This window comes from Camelus dromedarius, chromosome X (assembly GCF_036321535.1).
Source record: "Camelus dromedarius isolate mCamDro1 chromosome X, mCamDro1.pat, whole genome shotgun sequence".
Taxonomy (NCBI): Eukaryota; Metazoa; Chordata; class Mammalia; order Artiodactyla; family Camelidae; genus Camelus; species Camelus dromedarius.
The window spans coordinates 28,180,207-28,202,644 of NC_087472.1; the positions used below are offsets into that span (position 1 = coordinate 28,180,207).

At 37.0% G+C, this 22,438-nt stretch overlaps 1 protein-coding gene across 1 annotated transcript in view; it reads right to left on the bottom strand.

The window, feature by feature from the left end:
- Nucleotides 1-948: 948 nt before the first annotated feature.
- The window catches only part of PLS3 (plastin 3), a 76,275-nt gene continuing 54,785 nt past the window's right edge, over nucleotides 949-22,438 (bottom strand). The window contains exons 4-16 of the mRNA XM_031445563.2: nucleotides 18,598-18,727; nucleotides 17,977-18,109; nucleotides 16,548-16,629; nucleotides 15,627-15,792; nucleotides 13,589-13,731; nucleotides 11,085-11,180; nucleotides 7,147-7,342; nucleotides 5,872-5,950; nucleotides 5,010-5,124; nucleotides 4,674-4,807; nucleotides 3,928-4,051; nucleotides 3,583-3,707; nucleotides 949-2,185 (exon numbers count right to left, since the gene is read on the bottom strand). Of these exons, the coding sequence (XP_031301423.1) occupies nucleotides 2,053-2,185; nucleotides 3,583-3,707; nucleotides 3,928-4,051; nucleotides 4,674-4,807; nucleotides 5,010-5,124; nucleotides 5,872-5,950; nucleotides 7,147-7,342; nucleotides 11,085-11,180; nucleotides 13,589-13,731; nucleotides 15,627-15,792; nucleotides 16,548-16,629; nucleotides 17,977-18,109; nucleotides 18,598-18,727 (1,656 nt within the window). The 3' untranslated portion in view covers nucleotides 949-2,052. The remainder of the gene's footprint in view (nucleotides 2,186-3,582; nucleotides 3,708-3,927; nucleotides 4,052-4,673; nucleotides 4,808-5,009; nucleotides 5,125-5,871; nucleotides 5,951-7,146; nucleotides 7,343-11,084; nucleotides 11,181-13,588; nucleotides 13,732-15,626; nucleotides 15,793-16,547; nucleotides 16,630-17,976; nucleotides 18,110-18,597; nucleotides 18,728-22,438) is intronic.

The window sequence follows — 22,438 nt, forward strand, 5'->3', positions numbered from 1 at the left end:
CACATGAGGTTAAGGTAAAAGACCACCACCTATGAACCAGGAAGTGGGCCCTCACCAGACCCTGCCAGAGCCTTGATCTTGGACTTCCTAGACTTCACAACTGTGAGAAATAAAGTTCTGTTGTTTACAAGCCACCCACTCTATGATGTTTTGTTATAGCAGCACGAATGGACTAAGACAATGAGACTAAACTTTTTTCTTGGTTGTCTATATTTTGATTTTATTATATTTATATATATATCTTTTATAAAAGCAGAACTGTCAAATTTATCATTCTATTTTATGTCTCTGGGGTTTGTATCATACTAAGAAAGATGTTTCTTACTTTTAGATTGTAAGTACAAAATATTTTATAATATCACCATGCAGTACCTCAAAGGACTGCATTCATATTACTCAGTCACACAAAACCTTGAAATGGTACCATAAACAACAGGATGTCAACTAGGGATGATTTTGGTGCTCCATGGAACATTTGGCCATGTCTGGAGACATATTTGGTCTACACCCCAGGGAGGGGATGTTACTGAAATCTGGGTACAGGCCAAGGATACCACTAACCCCCTGCAGTGCAAAGGACGGCTCCCTCCCCACCTTCAATAAAGAATTATCCAGCCCCAAATGTCCATAAACCATCTCTCTTGCCTGGTTGTTCAGACCCCCACTGTTTCGATTTTCTGTATATCATAGAACACTGAAAAGACTGAGTGAGATGGAGAAGGAAGAAAAAGGGAGAAATTGGATAAGGAAATTTTGGTAGGGTGGAGAAAACCATCTTACCCCATTGATAGTATCCTTAACTCAGTCCCTGCAATTCAGCTCCAAAGGTAAAATTTAACAAACATCATTTTATATAGTACACCGGAAAGAGAGTTAGAATATTGGAGGAAAAGAACCTGGCAAACATTACCGGCACACTACTAAGAGACAGAAGCATGAAGAGACTAATTATTATGTAAATGCCTTTATTTGAACTAATACACTGCTACCAGATTACATCATTTTTCAGAGTTAGAGTAACATTATGGTCTTGAAAACTATAGCAAACAGCTTGACAAAGCAAGAGTACATTAAGTCCTAATATATATGTTTATTTTTTAGTGACCACATCTCCTTGTCTTAGGTGTAAAATTAGAAAATTTACTATACACTTAGCATACTTGGCCTACCATATCCTGTCTAAGTTCTGTGCACACTCTCTCCTCAAAGATGTCATACTCAACAGCATTTGAAATCTAAAGAGAGAGTTGGATGATACAGGTTTTAAAATGAATAAGCATATATTGAACCAAGTGTTTTAAGACAAAATATGTCAACTGTTTACAGCTTGGGTGTGAGAGGGAAGATGGAAATTCAAGGTACATTTTCCTCTACCTATAATGTATGTTTTTTACTTACTTGAAGACCCCTTAAAAAAAGTAGCAAAATCAGCAGTCTTGTTTAATGTAATCAAAATATTCTTAAATGTACAAAAAAGGATCATGTAGAAAGAATACTGTAAAAAGATACTGATTTTAAGAATAAAAGAATATGAAAAGCTTCTATTACATTCTGCACAGCCCGTTACTTCTGTAAATTTCCAGTACAATAAAGATAAGCAAAAGACAACTCATATCCAAATACCCTCTGACCACAGTTCTCGAATAAGAACTAGCATACTGGATGGAAAGCAAAATTATTGTCTAATAATATTCATATCCAATCATCTAAGCAAGTCTTAAGAGGTGGGCATTCTAAGAAGGAAGAAGATACTTAGAAATATGGACAGCAATGAGAAACATCAGGGCAGCGACCTAGGAGGAGCGTGTAAATGATTCGGCTATGAGCACGTTTCAGGTATGCCTGACAAGTCCACCTTGACTACAGGAAAGAGGAGTAGTTTTTACTAAAACTCTTTCCCCTGAGGGCTCTCATGATGCGCTTAGTCTTGTTACAACTAAAAGTCCTTTAAATAACCAACAACTCCTTAAGCCATGAGCACTTCACCTGGAAATTGCCGATCTGCTAATCATGCACCTGGGAGCAAGGCTGTTTGTATTCCAATTGGCTATTTTACACTCTCTTCATTCCCCTGCCCATCAAGCATGCGAACACGGTCATGACCATCTTGGGCTTTACTTCCACAAGGTCTTCAGGGAGGGCGTACACCCTGGCTCCAATCCTTCTAGCCATTGACACTGCGTACCTAATTTTGGAGGAAACACAAATTAAAGTGACATTCTTGTCAGTCATGGGCACAACACGAGACACCTATTTCCTCTTATATCATCATCTGGCTGAGATGCAAAACTGCCACGGCCAAAGTTCAAATCAGAATGACTTTATCTTTTGCTATTTTGTTTTCTTTTTTGTTTGTGACGTCACTCCTAAGTGACATCAGATTTTTAAGCTCTACTATTTGGCGTTGCTATTATTTATTCACTCCTTCTCTTCAATATGAAATGAGTTAATTCTGGAGCACTGATTTGATATGAAAAAAAAATTTTTTTATAGATATATCTAATGACCCAGACTGTTGATATTTCATTGAGCAACTACACACACTCTAATGTGATCCCAGAGATATGGAGTGGAAAATTATGGCAGATGCAAAATGCAAGTTGCTTTGGTAGATGCAGTAAATACTTCCAAATATTCAAGGGCAGGGAGAGAGTTTACATGGCACATGGACAGAGTGGCTGAAACAAGGAATGGCAAGGGTAGCCAAAGGAAGGGAGAAAAGAACTGATTTGCCCAGCTGGGGAAATCTGCGGGAGCACCCCTCAATGAATACACGAGGCATTGCTAGGTGTTCTGTAATGGGAGTCTTTAAAGATGATCAAGTTTCTGGAAAAAGAAGTTTCAAGAGCTCTCTATATATTATGGACATTAAATCTTTATCATATACACTAAATATTTTTCAAGAAATGATGTGCCTAACTCCAAAGATTTGCAGTAATGTGTCTTAGCTATCCTGTGAAGCCCTGCTGTGGGCTGATTTTCAGTGTATACTAGTAAAGCTTTCACCGGTTGCCTGTGAAACCAGATCACAGTCTAGATTTTTGGAGAAGAAGGAAAGAGAAAGGTGGAAAAAGACCGTCTCAATTACTGCTGAAATGTAGTAAACTTTCAAGGCACAGTTTCAGCTGAGGCTTAAGCATCCTGCCCATTTAGGGACCAAGATAATCAACTCGGCATACATAGGAAGAGTGATCTACACACAGTGAGCGAGACATCGGTGGAAAGACGTTTAAAAAAAAAAAGTGTGACAGAAGAATACTCTTATCTAAGGCATGAATATTCTTAGCTCATTTTTCCCTTGAAAGCTTGTAGCTAAGTTGCACTAAAACACACAGCACGTTATTTCTGTAATCTGCTAAAGCAACAAGTGATTGAGCACCTACCTACATGCTCTTATATATTTTATTCATTTCAAAATCTCCGAGGTATTATTGCTCTCATTTTACTGATGAGGAATCTGAGGCTAGAAGAGGTTTCCCCTGGGGTAACACTATTCTTAAGTGGCAGAATGTGAAGGAGAACACACATCTGTCTGGCTGCAAAGCCTGGGCTCTTGCCAGGACATTCTGCAGCGCCCCTTACTTGGCATTATTGTGCTTGTCGTCCTCTGTGAGATTGCCACTCTTAACAAGGTCATAGTTTATGCAGCCCGGCTGGATGGCGTCAATTAAATCCACAACTGCCAAACTGGAGCTGATCGTCTTGTCCTAGTGTAAAAGGACAATACCGCCGAGACTGTCAATGTGTACAAATTATCATGTGATTACTTAGATAAAGCCAAAAACAAAGTCCAGTGAATTAGAAAAGCATCATGCCATTAGCCCAACAAGGAGTCTCACTCACAAAGAAACCAAAGGCTGCCTTTCCCAATTATAGATACTTTCTACAGCGAAAGTAATGTTTAATAGTCAAACATGGAATTCTTACCTTAAAACTCTGAATGGAAGTTGATTTTCCAGCTTCACTCAATGTTCTGTTCACCCAGCTGACGATGATGTCGTCATTAGCTTTCTGACCGTCTCCAAGGTCTTCCAGAACATTGAGGGTATATCTAAAAGAAGCAGCAGAAGAAACGGTCTTGATCTACCTTACGAGAAACAATGCAAACCACAGAAAGAGGCTCATATTACATGGAAAAAAAAAAAAAAACCCCAAACATTTCAAGTAGTAGGGACTTGCCACTGAGCTGCCTTTTCTACTAGTTGGGAGATTTTCAGTGCTTTAATGAGTAAGCCCGACAGTCTACTGTAGGCACGCTTTGTACTAGTCCAGCCATGGTTAAGGACTTAAAATAAACTGTGCTTTGGCTGGTACCCAGTTATAATGAATGCTTTTCAGCATTCTAGTGAAGAGATCCTCTTTCTCAAATGGATACATGGGATATTCATAAATTTTTGCTATTTTTTCACTCACTGATGCTAAATGAGGTTCAAATCTACGTGTCAGGTTTCCTATGAAAAAAAGGGGGAATTTTCACAGTTCTGCTGCCTAACTTTCAAGAAGGCACCTCCCATTGAACATCCAACATATATTCATTACTTAAGCTCACTTCAGACTCTAAACTCAAAAATTTCAAAGGTGTGGTCATTGATATGTTTGCTTAATAATAATAAGGATGAGATCACAGACCTGTATTAGAGTGAAGTGTAAACAGCTACAACTGTGTACTGTACCTTCTCATCAGCTGCCAGACTAAAGCTAAAGTCAGGGTTTGGTTCCCATCATTCAGGTCTTGCCCTCCAATGCCAACCAGGGAGAATTTGGCAGGATGCTTCCCTAGTTCAACAGCATAGTTGCAGTTTTCTAGCTGCAAACACACAAAAGCAAATACAGATTTTCATTTGTTTAATCTGTACACGTGTGTGGGCACATGCGCGTGACCTACAGGCTTAGTGCACAAAGCTAGTTCCTGTCCTCAAGAAGCTCAGAGTCAAAGAGTTTTCCAAACAAAAGAAAACAAACTGAGAATAAAAATAGTCTATAACAAATGCAGCAACTTAATTACCTACCTTTTTCATGTTGGCTCCAAGTTTCGGGTATGGAGGTTTATTAACCTTACTCCAGTCAACAGGAACTTTAATTCGTTCGTATAACTGTAAGATTACCAGGGCATCTTGCAGGTCACTAGTGATTTAAAAATAATTTGATCAGTGTTTTCAGACAGCTGGGCCTATGTTTCCTTAAAGACAGCAACACTACATTGTCAAACACAGTGTAGAAAACCATAGATAATACCCAAGACTGACAATTTTTATCAGTCTGTGCTAAAAACAGAGCTAAGACCATCCAATTCACTTAAAAAAATAATTGAGAGCTGTCTGCAAGGTACTGTCCTAGAAGCTGGGCACATATGACAAAAATCTCTGGTCTGACATTAGAGTCAGAGAGAGAGACAATACACAAAGATATGGATAGATGGATAATATGATTTGCAGAAGGAAAAAAAGACCTGGGTTAGGGGTTAAGGAGTAGTAGGTGGTGGTCGGGATCCGAATCAGTGGCTCGAATACAGCAAGGGAATAAGGCATTACATGTGGAAAAGAACATCCTGGGCTGAGAGAACAGTGAGCAGAAAGGCCCCAAGGCATCAAGGATGGTCAACTTAAGGTGTTCCCTGGTCTGTTTCAAAATATCAAGTATCTGTTCCCTAGGGTGTCAAAAAGACATTTAGACATGCTTTTACTCATGTAAAGGCATAATCTGGGCTTTTGTGTATTTGGAAAATGAATAATGGAAGTCAGTGCTCAACATCTTTCAACATAAATAACTGCTACAAACTAACATTTAGAAAATGTTAAGAGCTGTAATCATTTATGCAGCTCCCACTCATAACTGTTCATAACTGTTTACAATAGCAGGAGGAAGGCTTACGCATAGAGATGGTTTACATGGGGATTAACACCAAGAGAGTTCATCCAGTTACGGAAGGTTCTTTCTTCACGAGTTTCTCCTATTAAAAACATTCACAAAATTTACATATTCATTAAACACCTTATATATGTGCATATAGTGTCAACCCACATTTAAGACTATTTTATTTCCTCTGTACATATCTACAGATCTTCTCTGATATGAATCGCCAAGCATTCTCTCTAGATACATGCTTGTTGTTTTAATTGGTTGAATTTATTTTAAAATTAAAGAATATAACCTTATTATAACCAGTTAAGCAATTTAGAGGTTTATGAACATTTATAATCTCCTCCTCCTTCTAATCCTTTTCCAGTATCTCCTCAAATCCCCAATCCTCAAAAGTAATTGATGTTATCAGTTTAGTTTATATTTTAAAATTCTGCTATGGTCATATAAACACCTATGCTCATGTTAATTTACATCTTTCCTCTACCCAGTTAAAAATACTAAGCTATATATGAGTACTCCTTTCACCTGCCTACAGTACAACAAAATATTTGAAACTTCAGAAGCATAAAATTTAATGATTTTATAGTAATGCTAGCAGATATGCAATGAACTATTTATATTTGTCAAATTTTTAATAATTGTTTTATTTATTTATTTATTTAATTTGGGGGGAATAATTAGGTTTATCTATTTATTTACTGACTAATGGAGGTACTGGAGATTGAATCCAGGACCTTGTGCATCCTAGGCATGCGGTCTACCACTGAGCTATACCTTTCCCCCTCATTTGTTAATTTTTAAATGCCATACTTTATGCACATACAATCTGGCAAAGGAAAACTCTGCCTTTCCCAAACTTAAACAAATAATTACCATGCATTATTGTTCTTTTTCCGAGTAGGTTAAGTGTGAAAGGAACTGGGGCCAGTTCCAGTTAGCGTGACTATGGAAGAATGAAACGTAAATATTGTAAATTTATAGGTCAAATTTTATGCATATGTGCATTTTTCTGGTGAGAGGTTTAAAAAGTGACCTAATTCTACAATATTAAAATAAAACATTGGCTTACTAAGTGGCCTTAAATTAAGTGACCCTAGGTTACCTTACTTTAAAAAGTTCCCTTGTATCATCCCTTTCTGTATCAGCCCCTGGCTCTACTTCTAGCAGATATTTGCTAATGGGAAGTGGATAAGGAAACATATTAAAGTGAAGATTATGAAATCACTATGGCCTACGTACTTCTACTCTGTAGTTCCACACAGAATTTGAGAAATCTTTAGTTACCTTCTAATAGAGTCCAGTCAATATCCTGGTTCTCTGGTTTAGTTAGTGCCGGGTATTTATTAAACAAGTTAGCCACAAAGGCTAAGTTCAGTTTGGGGTTTCCACTGACAACGTCAGCAGGGGTAACAAACTGTCGGCAACCTAATTTGTCTGCTTGTTGAAGCATACTCTCAGCTCTCTTCAAATCATCTGTTTCCTGTTGAAGTAAAAGAAGAAGACATTTTTTAAAAAGGCCATACTAAAAATATAGAAATCTCTTCCTACAATGATAGTCTGGGTATACAATTCTATTTTCTCTTGGCCAATATAGGGCACTTACAAAACTGTTTTGAATGGGGAAAAAAAAAAAGTTGGTTGTGCTGCATATGCAGTACATTGAAAATCCTCTAGATGGCACCAGGTCATATATCTAGGGAAAGAATAGATTTAACTCAATAGGGATTACATGATTACATCTCTCATACCAAAATTCATCAAGAAAAAGGTGAAAACTGGTCAGACTTTTAAATTAAGCCCTAAAGAAGGCGTAAGGCTGAAAAATATGAAGGCATTATGAGAAAATACTTTAAAAATAATAATCAAGGATACCAGGTTCCAATAATTTTATTTCAGGTTTAAATCGTACATTTCAAATTGTAGTTTTTCTCTTAAACTATTTTTTTGTTTTGTTTTACTTGACTTTTCCGCTAAGGAAGCAAAGTTGTCCATTTCTGTAAAAAAATACTTTCAACTAATTCCTAGGACTCCTAACTTGTTAATGTCCCCCTCCCCCTTTTTTTTTTTTTAAAGATGCATGCTGATCTCTTGATTAACACACGGTCTGATGAAGAATTTAAGTTATAGATCTGATGATTTCAGATCAATGTAAAAATAGTTTTCCAGGTGCCCACCACTCCCACCTCCCAATGATAAAACTAAAAAAACCAGAGCTACAGGAGGAACAGTTGCTTTTGGATTTTCCCCTTCTAGTGACCTACCCCAGACTGCTCTTGGCAGTTACCACAGACATCTCCACCCCAGTCTGCCCCAGGGCAAAAGCACTTCTGGAAAACAGTGTCATGTGAAAAGGGATTTTATAATGGGGAAGGAGAGGGAGGGAAGATATAAAAATGAAACTTGAGGAATGTTATTTATAAACCAACAGTATTCAGAATGTAGAATTTGACAGTCTTAACTCTGTCTTTAATGGGTGATGCTATCTTTAGTTTTTAATCTCCAGTGAGGTGCCTTCATTGTCTAGGACCCCTGAACAAAGTGAGTTTATTGTGTTACCCTTCATTGTTACCACCTGCAGAGCAATCAGTGAGCACCCGAAGATGGGCAACTGAGTGGGACTCAGCCTTTCTTCAGGATTCCCTTGGAGCAGAGTGAGTTTCTCTCATAGAGCGTATTCTACTTCTTATACCCTGTCAGTTGTTAAACTTTAATATTGTCTGCTTTATGCTATTTACCATCTTCATTTTAAAATCCCTTCTTTACTGATCATCTTGGCATTCCTAGAGAAAAAGCACTGGTAATACTGGAATAGAAAGAAGCTTTAAAATAGTCAAAAAAGGTTTTAAACAGTCAAATATAAACTAATGAAATAAAAAATACACATACACAAAAAAGAACTTCAGACCATTCCTCACACCATATTCAAAGTTAACCCCAAGCAGATATATATTCCTAAATGTAAAACCCAAACTATTAAACCTCGGGAAGAAAACATAGGACGAAATGCTTGTGACCTTGTGTAAAGCTAAAATTTCTTAGATACAACATCAAAAGCATGATTTGTAAAAGAAAAAATGGCAAAATCTGACTGTCAAAATTAAGAACATCTGTTCTTTGAAAAACAACGGGAGAAAATATTTGCAAATCACATGTCCAATGAAGGACTTGTATCTAAAATATATAAAAACATTCAAAAATTAATAAGAAAACAAACAATGCAATTAAAAATGGGTAAAGTATCTGAATAAAAATATATGGGTAGCAAATAACCACATGAAAAGATATTCAGTATCATTTGTCATTAGGGAAACGCATATTAAAATGACAATGGGATATCATTTGGCACCTGTTAGAATGATTAACATTAAAAAGACTGTACTTCCACAATAAAAAAAAGACCAAACTAAAAAGAGTAACCCTAACCATACTGAAGTGTCAGTGAGTATGTGGATGAACTGGAACTTTCACACATTGCTGGTGGCAATGCACAATGGTACAACCACTTTGGAAAACAACTTGGCAGCTGCTTAAAAAAGTTAAACACACACATATCATATTACCTAGGCCATTCCACTTCAAAGTTATTTACCAAAGAGAAATGAATGCACATATGCATACAAAGACTAGTACAGGAATGTTCAGAGTAGCTGTATTTCTAATAGCCCCAAACTGGAAACAAAATAAATGTTCATCGACAGGTGAATGAATAAGCAAACTGTAGTATATTCATTTACTGGAATATTATTCAGCAATAAAACAAGGAATGAATCTGATACATACAACAACATGAATGAATCTCAAAATAATTATGCTGAGTGAAAGAAGCTAGACAAAGACTACATATTGTATGATTCTATTTATATAAAAGTCTCAGAAATTCAAACTCAAGTGAAAGAAAGCAAATCAGTGGTTACCTGGGATGGAGGAGTATGGGGGCAAGGAGGAACTACAAAGGGTCATGGGGAAACTTGATATGGTAATGGATATCTACCTACTCTATCTATCTATCTATCTATCTATCTATCTATCTATCTATCTATCTATCTATTATCTTCCTCCCTAAAGAAGGTGTAAGGCTAAAAAGGTGAAGGACTCTGAAAAACAAGGGAAAAGCATGAGGAAAGGCTCAGTGGTAAAATGAGTGTGGGGGGGTACAGCGAAGTGGGAGATAGCACTGGCTGGGAGACACGGAGCAAGATGGTGTAGTAGGGCCCTCAGATGCTCCTCAGAACATTTCAGACTGAACTCTAGCATCAGTGGGGCATCCCTGAAGGATTCTGAGGAGGGAAGAGACAAAGAAGGGAGTGTTTTAACATCAATCAGGGAGGAGTGACTGGAGAAAAGCTGTATCAGAATCAGTATTCTAAGTGCCATCTACCCAGGCATAAGATCACCTGGCTAGCCATCCCAGATAGCTCCCTTGTGCATAGGAGGGCCCTTCATCCATGCCAAGAGTGATCTGAACTGAAGAGCTGCACATTTAAATACAGACAGAAATAGAAGCGCACAAGTCAGTTACAATTTCAGTTCCGGTAAGGGCAGTATAAATGGTTCAGCCAGTGTATCCACTCTATCTTACTGCATAATATGCTAGAAATGTGGATTTTTAAAATCAGTGGAATGTGTTCCATATCTAATGAGAGTAAATAGTCTAGTCCAACTCTTTTTTTTAAACATTTTTTTATTGAGTTATAGTCATTAGTCCAACTCTACTTCATGAATGAGACAAGTGAGATCCAATTTTGGGAAGGAACTTGTCCAAGGCCATTGAACAAATAAGTGATGTAACTAGGGAACATGGTCCATGACACTGAATCCCCAGACTGGATTTCAGGAATCAGGAGTTTTTAAACGTATTCACATCACTCTCAACACAGGAATATTAGATACATATATGAATATGCAGTCATTAAATCTATCACTGCGATTATAATCCAAATACTTGGAAAAAGTTAGTCTCTACTGCTTATTTCCTCACACTTTCTTTGACTGTTTTACACTATCCATATAAACCAATACCAGCATAATTATAGGACTTATGATAAACTATCAGCATAATCAAAGCTAGTCTTTCTGCCTCTGAATTATCTACAGCAATAAATTTTAAAATAATACTTAAAATTGCCAAACCAATACATGCAGTTATAAAAGTTCTTGTTATTTATAAGAAATTGACAACAACTTTGTAAGTCTGAAAAATTCAAAAGAACACCCATACTTACATTGAAACCTGACATGTTAATATCTATCCGTGGTTCACCTTCCTTTTGTCCTTTTGGTGCAATTTGATTGAGAAGATGGAAATAGGCTTTGGAATCCTAGAAATGAATTGAAAATGTCACTGAGATCACATTTACAAAGAATGAATGTATCCTATTGTCCCATGTTTAGAAGGATATTTGCATTGGATTTTGTGAGAATGTATGACACAAATCTCTTCTAATTTAACAGCTCTTTTCCCCTCAGAAAAGTCCACCTATCTGGTCTTATGTCTGCCTTGAATATGGATGAACTGGATTTTGTTATGACCTTACAATTTACTGAAGTCATCAATACAAAAAAGCTAGTAAACACATACTCTTTCTGTACCTTCACTGAGTTACTGAAGTCAATAAGCTTGGTAGATAAAACAAGCAAGAAAATAGTAGGACAGCAGAAATCCAGGAAGCATAGGGAGAGAGAAAATAAACAGGTTACATCATTACAAAGCACAATACATATATACCGTAACCTATGGAGAAGAGATTAGCTGTGTTAAAGATGTATTTAATTGTAAACTTAAATGATAAAAAATTTTAAATGAGTAAAACTTGAGTTGATGAGGTAACATTAAACTTTGATCATCTGAATATACTTAACCAAACAAGTTTCTCTTTGTTTTAAGCCCCTGAACTCTTTCATCACTTGAACACTTTTACTTGGAATCCCAATACTTAAAACAAAATGGTATTGCTCGTAAGGGGGTGGGCTGGGTGGATTCAGGCTGTGTGGACACTACACAGAACACAACTGAAAACCACTGTACCAGTGCAAACATTTAATAAGGGTCTTCAATACACATGTCAGGTACAATTCTGCTTCTCTGGAGTACCAGAAGATAGGCACTTGAGTGAAGATTCCTTAATTCTGCTACATCTGAAGATCACCTCCCCAGCTATGATATTTTCTATTACTGGGCCTTGACAGTCCGGACAAGCTATAAAGGAATGTTTCTCATGGTAAATCTATGGATTGTGTGCATCCTAAACCCCTGGGGAAGTTGTTCAATATGCAGATTGCTGGATCCAACCCCAGACATACCAAATATGGATCTCCGGGAGTTGCCCAGAAAGCTGCCTCTTAAAAGAGCCACCCAAGTAAATTTGACACACCCACCAGAAATGATTCTAAGAACAGAGAATCAGGTGAGTGAAAGCCGCTTCAGAGCAATTCAAGGAATGCAAACCCAGATCCTACCATTAATGGGCATAGGATTTATCTCCTTCTAAGGACTAGTGCATTACTGTTGTGGAAGTGCTTTCGCTTACAATTACCACTAAAGGTGTAGAAACAGTTCATAATCTAACCCTATGCACTTGAGAAAGACAAGGTGAAGAGCAGACCCTGCAGAGTCTGCACTTACTACCTTGAAAAGGGGCTTTATGGGTGAAAATGTGAACTTAAACAGAGATAAATTGGAAGTCCCTTTTTAAATTACCCAACAATCCTCTGCTTTTCAAAAATATTCAAAGCAGGCTTCATTTTTAAATAAGGTTTCCTTTTGTACATTTAAATTACATCCCAGATCATTAAAAAAAATCCATCTATAAATGGCTTTTGGGAACATATCTAGTGTGTAAAGCAAATTATAACTGGCTAAACATGTTGTATAAGTTAAAAGAAGGGATGGGGTCAGTTGCTTTTAAAATTTCAGAGCCATCCTTAATTTCCACTGATGAAATCAGTAGCACAAATACCCCATTACTTCCTCTCACCACTGGATAAACTGATACAGTCACAGACTATATTCATAGCCCTGCTGGTCAGTGACATCTGGTAAAGATCCTGGAGTTTGTTCCCTGTGTCCCAACATCTGGATTTTGGAAAGAGTTGAGTCAGTTAATGAGAACTCCCTGTATTTGCTGTGGTCACTTTGACCCCTCTCTCCCCGAGAAGCCAGAGGCAGCAGGTGGTAAATGAATGCTACCAACGGGGTCCGCCCTTGCGAGTTTTCCCTACTGCTTGTGGTAGGCCAAATGCAAGAAATGTTTGTGAGTCTTTTATGTGCCAAGTGTTGTGTTAGAGGTGGGCTTTAGTAGGAGGGCACTGGGGCGGTGCTCTGTAGCTACCCTTAAGAACTCAACATCTGAAAGAGGGAGTGCATGACAGGAGAGGAGCTGAGTAAGAAAGGGGAAAGGGAATCCTGAGGCCCTTTCTCTCTCTTCTAGGTCTTTACCAACAGGTACACCAGGAACAGAAGAGTCATGGCTGGCTATCCTTTCATACTCCATGCTTAACAGTAGGCAGAATATAAAAATGTTAGGACTATAATACTCTTACCCTTTTCCAAAAAATGAAAACTAGATTTGGTGCTAGTGCTCCTAAATTGGCTCCACCTCTCTCCTGAAACCTACAGTCAGGGGCAAGAGGCGACAAGGCTTGGTGATAGGATTTCCCCTCTGTGAAGCTGACATGAAATCTCCCAAGTCATTATATCCCCTCAAAGTGTTAATAACTGCACAGTTACCTTGATGTCAGCACTGAAGTTGTTGATTTTTTGCCAGCCCGAGTTTTCCAAATGAAAGTTTGCCCATCTCAGCAGAAGCTCTTCTGGAGACAGCTTCATAAGCTCCTCCAAAGTCTCGCCATCTCGAAGTAAGGCAGCCAAAGCTATAGGGAAAAAACCCACAAGCAATATATTATGGTCATTACAAGTTTATTGAGTCTTCTGACACTCTGGTAAGTAATTTAATAGAGGTGTAAAAACTACCGTGACCTAGTTCCTGGTTTTCAGGTACTCTTAGTCTAATAAAAAGATAAATACATAGGTAGATAAATTATAAATGATAATATCTACCTATGATAAACACATAGGTAGATAAAATATAATATGATATAATATGATAAAATATAATATGATACAGATAGAGATACTGTATTATGAGAATATACAGCAAATATATATTATAGTTTATTCTTTATTCTTCTTCACATTGTGAATACCAAATAAGTTACAGCTTTTAAGTTGAACATTTTCAAGTTATGTCATACATTTACATAAATTGCTCTTAAGTAATATTAAAACCAGAGACTTGGGAGAGCATGTTTAAAATTTTGGAGACTTTTATTTAACCTTTTGATTAAAGGAGTATAGAAACCCTATGTTATCTATATTTAAGTATAATTAATTAACTTGAAGGGTTAAATCTATTTTTAAAAGAATATAATTCAACTTTACATTTTCTATGGCAACTAACAAGTCGTGGCTGTTCAACAATTTTTTGTCGTTGACTTGAATGCATGGAAGGGGTAGAAGCTTGAGTGTCTGCACAGAGAACTGTCTAGACTTAAGCGCTGTTTTATGAAGAAGTTGTGTAGTCCTCATGCAATAATTACCTCTCGTAAGATAAAAGGATATTTCTATTGAAGAAGACTGAGACTGCCTGCTTTCTGAAAATGGTCTAAGTAATATCTCTATCAGGCAAGTTTCGTCTTTCATGGACTCCTCCTTCACACCACGCCACCCTGGCACTAAGTAATTTAAGCAACGGCAGAGGCAACACTGTCATTTGTACAGAAACATCCTTGTGCTCCCATCTCCAAGTCAAAGGTAGAAAGGATTAAAATGCTTGACATATGCACCTGAGACTGTGTCAAAGATAAATCATTTGATTCATTACATGAGTCAATGTAATTTAATTCTGTTGTCTTCCTTTTCCTTTTCAATGGACTTCAATTCGTTTAACAAGACAAACACTGCTGTGAAGAGGCCAGCAATTAGAATAATTTAATTTGTTCAAATATGGGCACCTCTGAGTGGATCGAAAGTGTAAGTGTAATAAAGTCTTGAATAAATGTGGAAGACTGTTGACAGGCATCATGAGACCTTGAAAAACTGAGAACCCCCAATATACTCGTCACCCAAAGTAACTGAGGATTGATATGGTGATTTCCAGAGTAAAATGTGAATATTTGAAGTGATGCTTAATATTTTAAACTTCATAAGGAGAGGATAATGTAGTACTCCCTAGGACCCCATGACAGTTGTATGGCATATGCTTATACAAACTATAAGTTTACAATGTGGTATAAAAACCTATGCTGTAAGCAGGATGATGCTTCTGCTGATTCAGGAAATAGAAGATCATCGAGGGTAGGTCAGAATATTTTTGAAGATGTCTAAATGTATGATAGACTAGAAAAGGTATTAAAAATAGGAGATGGTATGCAGTGCTGGAGCTGAGGGTGGTGATGGGGTCGGGACTGTGTAGGCAGAGCAGAAAAGAAGAGACCTCAAATTTGGGGACTCTGGGCAAGTTCCTTAAACTCTCTGTGCTTTTGTGTCTTTACTGTGAAATAAATTCTGTAGTGCTAGATAAATGTTAATTTCTACTAAAGAAGGAAGTTATAATTAGGCTGTTTTCCTGAATAACACTATAGCATTACCTTATGTGAATTCTAGTTATCATCTAATCACCTCAATTAAGTGAAAGCATGACAGTCTGGATGACTAGGAAAAACATGACCAATAAACAACTTTTGAAATAATGACTGTGTTCCATTACCTTCATTCCTGCTTAATTCAATGTCAGCGAACAAACCGATCTTAATGATCTGCCAAAGGAGTCCCAAAACCAGATGAGGTTTCCCAGCCCGCAAATCCTCTGCACCAATGTTCACAACATGACACCCAATGGCAGAAGCAGAGTTCAGTGCCAAGTTCAAGTTTTCCTGCAAGACAGCCAATTTACAACACTTGCTTCTTGACCTTTCTGTTTTTTGTGGTCTATTTCTCCCTTCACAGAAAATAACACGCAGTGAGGAAGTTAATTAATTTCACACATATATGATCTATAGGAAACAATATCCAGACTTTGGTGTTAAAAGCATATTGTTACTGTATTTTCCAGATTTCCAGGGGAAGTTAACTTGGTATTTTTATTTGGACTCTTTTGAAGTACACTGACACTAAAGAAAAAGGCTAAGTGATTAAAGTTAAGTATATCTGGGTGGCTTAAATGTCGTATTTCTAAAAATGCCTAAATTCGAGATCTATTACACCTGAGAGTTCTAGAAGTTTTCTATCTCCACATCCCAAGAAGTGCTCTTGCCTAATGGGATTTTGCTATCCAATAGTCCAATACTCACTTTATGGAGAAGAAAACTCCTCCATTCTTTAAGCATGCTAATTAATTAAGAGCTTAAATATTTTTGCGTATTTTTGTATGTTTGAATACCAAATGTAATGAACACAAGGCTTTACAGTTAGACCTAGATTTGAACTTAAGTTTCAACGTGAACCTCGGGCAAGCTCAGAAACCATTCTGAGTCTCAGCTTTTCTTCTCTGTGAAATCTGGAAAATAAACCTAAACTCAGAGTTGTTATGAGAATTAAATAAGAAGATGCAAAGTGCAGAGCCTATGGTCTGTAGAACAGGTCCGCAAATAGTAGTTTCTTGGAAGAAGGCGGTGAGAACAGTGCATACCTGAATGATGAAGGGTGTAAGTTTCTTCTTGTTGATTGCTCTCTCATCAATTGTGTCAGGAACTGAAAGGTTGATCATTTTACTGAAACAAGAATGTAAAAATGTGTTGATTTTTAAAGAGTCTGTAAATGCTCACAAATATTTTAAGGCTTATTATAACAGATCTCTCATGTAATCTGAAAAAATGCAATATGTGACTTTTATCATGTTGATCACAAAAAGCTATACATATAAAAATGCAAGTTAAAAAAAAGACCAAAATGTTTACAGTAGTTGAGTATTTCTGAGTTGGGGATTGCAGCATATTGTCTTATTTTAATTTTTTTGTATTTTCCACATTCTTTTAGAAGAATGAATTACTTGGATAAATGTTAAAAACAGATAATATCCCACAATGAAATTGAGTCTCTCTTCTAGACTATATAATTCAGAATTAAAATTACTATTTATCTACAAAGAGGTAAAATTAATTGAGCATGAGAGTTTTTCATTCATCACATACTTACTGAGTGCCTAAATGATGTGCCAGGTACTATATTTGGTGCTGGAAATACAGTGATAATGATGAAACAAAGGTTATATTAATTAGGCTAGAATCTGATTTATTAGGTTAAAATTTGGAGTTAGACTCTTAACACTTTAGATGCTTATAATACTGCCCTAAAACACGTTATTCTGCATAGGAAAAACCATGCTTCTTCCCATGCAAAATACTAAATAAATGGTACCATATGATTCTTTCTATTAAAACATAAGGGGAATTATTTCTTTACTGCATATAAATGGCAAGAAAAGGGATATTTCACATTCTGAAAATTAGCTTTTCAAACAACTAAAATGACCTTATTGAACGAAAAAGGAATTTTACATATGGTACACTGCCATCTGAAATATATCCATTGTACTGTTCTAAGCGCTCTGTATGTAGTCACTCAATGTGCACAATCACCCTGTAAGGTTAAGTACAATATTGGGATTATAATGGATGGAACCTGAAATGCAAAGGGGCTGAATACCTTGATCATGGTTACACAGCTACTGATTGCCAGAGCCTGAACAGGGACCAGGCAGACTGCTTATGGAGCATGTTCTTAACCACTGTGCACCACTGCCTCAAAACAGGAGCATCCACTAACAAAGTGTTGATAATGTTATATCACTTCTGCCAATACACCGTTGGCTCTGGGGCAGCAGCAATGGCAAATGCATTTTTCAGAAAAAAGTAACTGCAGAGTAAAACGTGTTAAGAGTGGCCTCTTTTTTCCTTTGGAGGCTATGGTACTTGAAATTAAAGAGATATTGACATAAAAAGTTTTCAATTCTAATTATTTCCTGAGATGAAGCTGTCAAGTATCCAGAAATGAATATTCATCAATTACATGGAAGCTGATTTTTGGAAATCTGGATATAAAATAAGCCAACATCTTACCAAAGCACAATTCCATCACCAACAGCTTTGAACAGGTCATCGGTATTTGGATTCATTGGTATGACGTGTCTGCAATCAGGATCATTTTCCAGAGCTTTGTTTATCCAGTTAACAAAAGCATATTTTTCTTCCTCTATAATTATGTCGAATAACAAGACATTAGTTCACACTCTAGGTTAAATACTTGACTCCAAAGCCTGAAATAGTTGTTCAGGAGGACTGAATGTTACAGTGTGGTTACCCTCTTTGGAAACCACTGAATGCAACACAGTGGCTATTAGGAATTACAAAACTAACAAAATGAATAGAACAGGGTTAACTGAGCCTAGGAGAAGCTAGTTACAAAATTCTTTAAAAATTATACTGCTGTGTAGAGCTCTAATCTAATAAAGTCTATCAGTGCACACAGGCTATCATCTCTCCTGCAAGCTAACAAAGCCATAAAATAAATACCTCTAATGCTTTTACAGCAAGAATTAGCCCCAAGTCCAAATACAGGTCAGAACGACTTCAACTGTCTTCTTAATTAGGAGGCAATGTTTTTCTAGAGAGCCTCCTTGACGTTACAGCAGGCACCCCACTTAGTTCGTTGTGTTAACCTTATGCGGGTAAAACTATTACCTGAGTAAGAATGCTGCGTTCCTTCACTGGACAGCTCCGAAGTTCCTCCCAGAGCACAAATCCCTTCTTTCCTGTTGATGGCTTTGCGGAAGGTTTTCGCAATATCACTGCTTTTTACCTCTTGGAAAATCTATTAATGAAAATACGTTGTTGGTTCACAATTTTCAATCAGGCACAACCATTAGCATATTACTTATCTTCTTTTATACTCTGAGAAGCTACATTTCGCTCCACAGGTGATGAGTGTTAAAAGATAAGGCAAACTGGGCTTGAGTTTTTAAAATGCTAAACAAGTACTATGATACAGCTACTGAAAACGAATTGCCAGAAAGTCAGCTGTACACACTTGTCAAAAACATTAAGTGCCACATGCATTGAAGCCGCTTTAAGCCAAAAACTGGTGTAGTTCAAAGGCACAGGTAAATCTGTTAATTTTCTAGAACAAGGAAGGCTTTGTTCTTTTCCTGGAGAGAAGAGGCTGAAGGATTCCCCCTTCCTTAAGCACGACTCATAGAGCAAAGAAAGATGAAAATTTTATTGCTCAGCCAAAAAGACTATTTTTTATAATGGGGTAGCTCAGTAAAAGTTTGTTCAACCTAAATGTATACAATAATGAGGGGGAAAGTGTCTTAAAAAGTGTTCAGTTGGCAGCAATAGATGACTGTTGAGAATAAACTCAGAAAAAGAGGCTTTTCAGTGATTGTCTTGTTGGAGCATGTATGAAGTCCAGCTTGTCTTCACAATAAGGCCCATGGCTTATGAAATTAACCTGTACATCCCACCTGTACAAGAGCAGGTGGTAAGAAAGCAAATTTCATATCCTACTCTAACTGCCTGACTGAATGAGTGGACATTCCAACGGTCTGCCTATATGTGTCTGAGATACTGGAACTGACCTAACCTCCAGTTTGTTCCTGATCTACCAGTGGGCATGGCTAAATTAGCCACCGCCTGTAAAAGAGCAAGATGTAGCATTTTCATAAAAACTTCTTTAAAAGGGCTTATCAAAAGACACGTATGGCCCTAATGGAAAAGTCACTGAACAGAAAGATGATAATTAAAGGCCTTTAGCATTACTGACAGGTACATACTCTCACACACACCTCAGGAGGGCTAGCCTATGTCTGAGTTCGTAGAACAGGGTCACGGTATCTAGCAGTTCTGGCTGTATCTCTGACAGCAGCCACAAGCAGAAGCTGAAATCCAGTCCACGCTCCCCTAAGCAGGCCTGGTGTCTTGCACAGGACTGTGTCAGGCCAACACAGTAGTGCCTTTTTACATTTAGTCTTTCCAAGAGGGCACCTTTTTGTAATTAATCAATCAAAAGAGAGTGGCTTTTTGGAACTGGCAGGAAAGTTGCTGCAGCCCTGTCCCAAAGTCATCTTTTCCTGCTACCTTTCTTGAATCTTGGTTTTCCTTGGACTTGCAAATCCAATTTTATTTAGGAAAATAGTTAGTAAGCAGTAAGTTTTACAAGATGAAGCTCACTCAACTTCCATAGCTGTGATTGCATGCTATACCTATAATTTCCGAGGCAGACTTTCAGAACGGGTGTGTGTGTACACGTGTCTATGTCTGTACGTGCATACAGACACACACATACACACTGACCACTCTAAATATTACACCCAACCCAGGAAATCACTCTTCCTCCTCTCTGGCTATTATACTTGCTCCTGTTAAGTTTAATAGTGCAGAGCTGACTCATGTACTCTGGGTAATTTTCAAACCGTTAAAATTATTTTTACTCGCACTCTGATTTTTTTAGTCCAACTGTAATTTCATCTAATTTACCTTCCTTTCGAAGCCAAGATTACACAACAAAATGGTTACCCGAGAATGTAGCAGTCTTAAAGTGCGATGCATTTCGTTCCCACAGCTGCCTCTCTGATAACTCTATATCTGCTCAGTGAAAAAACAATATTCACTATTCTCACTCTAAACTCTACTTCATTTAGTAAAACGTTGTCTGGTAAATTAGAATCTGAGCTGTGTGTTTTTCCTCAAGACTGAGATATCATAAATCACTGGAATGACAAAAAATATCCAAAATGTGACTGCCTCGGAGTCACTGCCTCAGAATGACGTATGAAATGTTATTTTTCTTATTATGACTATTTTTGCCTCAAGGATCATTAGCTTCTAAAAATTAGGTTGTTTCCATGATCACAATTTCAGCTGAAAAATAAATCCAAATTTGTATACATCATGGAAAAGAGGAATAATACAAATAAGAATTTTTAAAAAAGAGTGTCTGCTGTAAAATTTACTAATGCAATTACCTAGACAGCTCCAGTTAAACTCCTAATGCTTGGGAATGGCATGCCATGTTGCAATTAAATTAGTTAACTTTCCGTTGTCTTACAAAAGTTACAAGACCTTCCTTCCTTCCTTTTAAAAATACTTTAAAATAAATTATTCCAGCCAAGTTCAAATTTTCAGTTTCATAGTATTCCCCTCTGTTCTTTAGATTTAAAAAAATTAAAAGATAAGTGATAATCGAAGACTTATGTATCTGTTAAAATGATTTACTACGTGAGAATTTTATTTTCTACTCAAGTAGAGAAGTCGCTTCAGTGGATGATAAAGCTGTTTGAGTATAAGCCTTGGCTTAACAAGAATCTCTGAAATCAGAGATAAAACCAGGCCAACTACTGTGCTGGAGAGTTGTCAATGAATCTTTTCAAAGCTGCCCGTTGTGATACTAATGAGCTCACTGTTTCATGCTGTTTTCCCTCCATGAGGAAGGACTTGCTTTATCATGTGTGAACAAACTCCTGGTGTACACTGCTCACTCTGGTTCTAGACATCTTTTCCAGTCTCTTTCATGGAACATTCATGTTTCTTTTTCCTTTTAGAAGTTTCATCACCTTCCTAGCTCAGCACAGGAATAGTGGCCCAACCAGAGTGATGTAGAGGTATAGGACTTAAGAAAGAAAGATCTCAGAAAGAACTGCAAAAAAAAAACAAAAAAAAAAAAACAAAAAAGACTGGCTTCCAGTGTTTGAGGCTTGTTTCCAAAGTAGCAGGTCTGAATTTTTACTTTTTGGAGAATCTGTTGCAGGCCTAAATTTAGTAATAATAGGAAAAGAACACTGCCCTTTTAATAAAAATAACTACCAGGAACAGCTATGTAGCATTTGTTACATGGCTGGTACAGTTCTAAGCACTTTACATAAAGTTACTTAATCCTATGATGTGGGTACTATTAGTAAAAGTCCTAAAACAGGTCAACAACTTATTTCCAATATGTTAGAGCAAGGTTCTCACTGTGAAAATAAGAGTTCAATGCAGACATCTCTGCTGAAAGAACTTACTGCCATACCATTCTTTTTACAGATGCAGGGGAAAAAAAACCCCACTATTATCTTGTAAGGGTAAAAATCCAGTAATTTAGTTTTTTTTCTTTTTCAATTGAAGTACAGTCAGTTTACAATGTTGTGTCAATTTCTGGTGTACAGCATAATGCTTCAGTCACACGTGAATATACATATATTCGTTTTCATACAGTAATTTAGTTTTGAAATATCTAGAAGAAACAGTATCACTTAATATATTTATTTTAAAATGTGAAGTTTCCATATAATTTGAGGACTCTTTTCTACACATATATATTTGTCTCCAAAATTAATATAAACTGATTTTGTTTGTAGCCTGGTTTGCGACTGACACCTCCTAAGCAGCAATTTAAATAAAAAGCAGACGACTAACATGCAAGAACTTGTTTATTTCCTTATGGTAATCCCTGACATGAATAATGTGCTTCCTCTTTTCCAGATAACTAAGATCAACCCATATTTTGTTTGACAATTTGTAAGATGTTTCATTGATGACAAGGCAG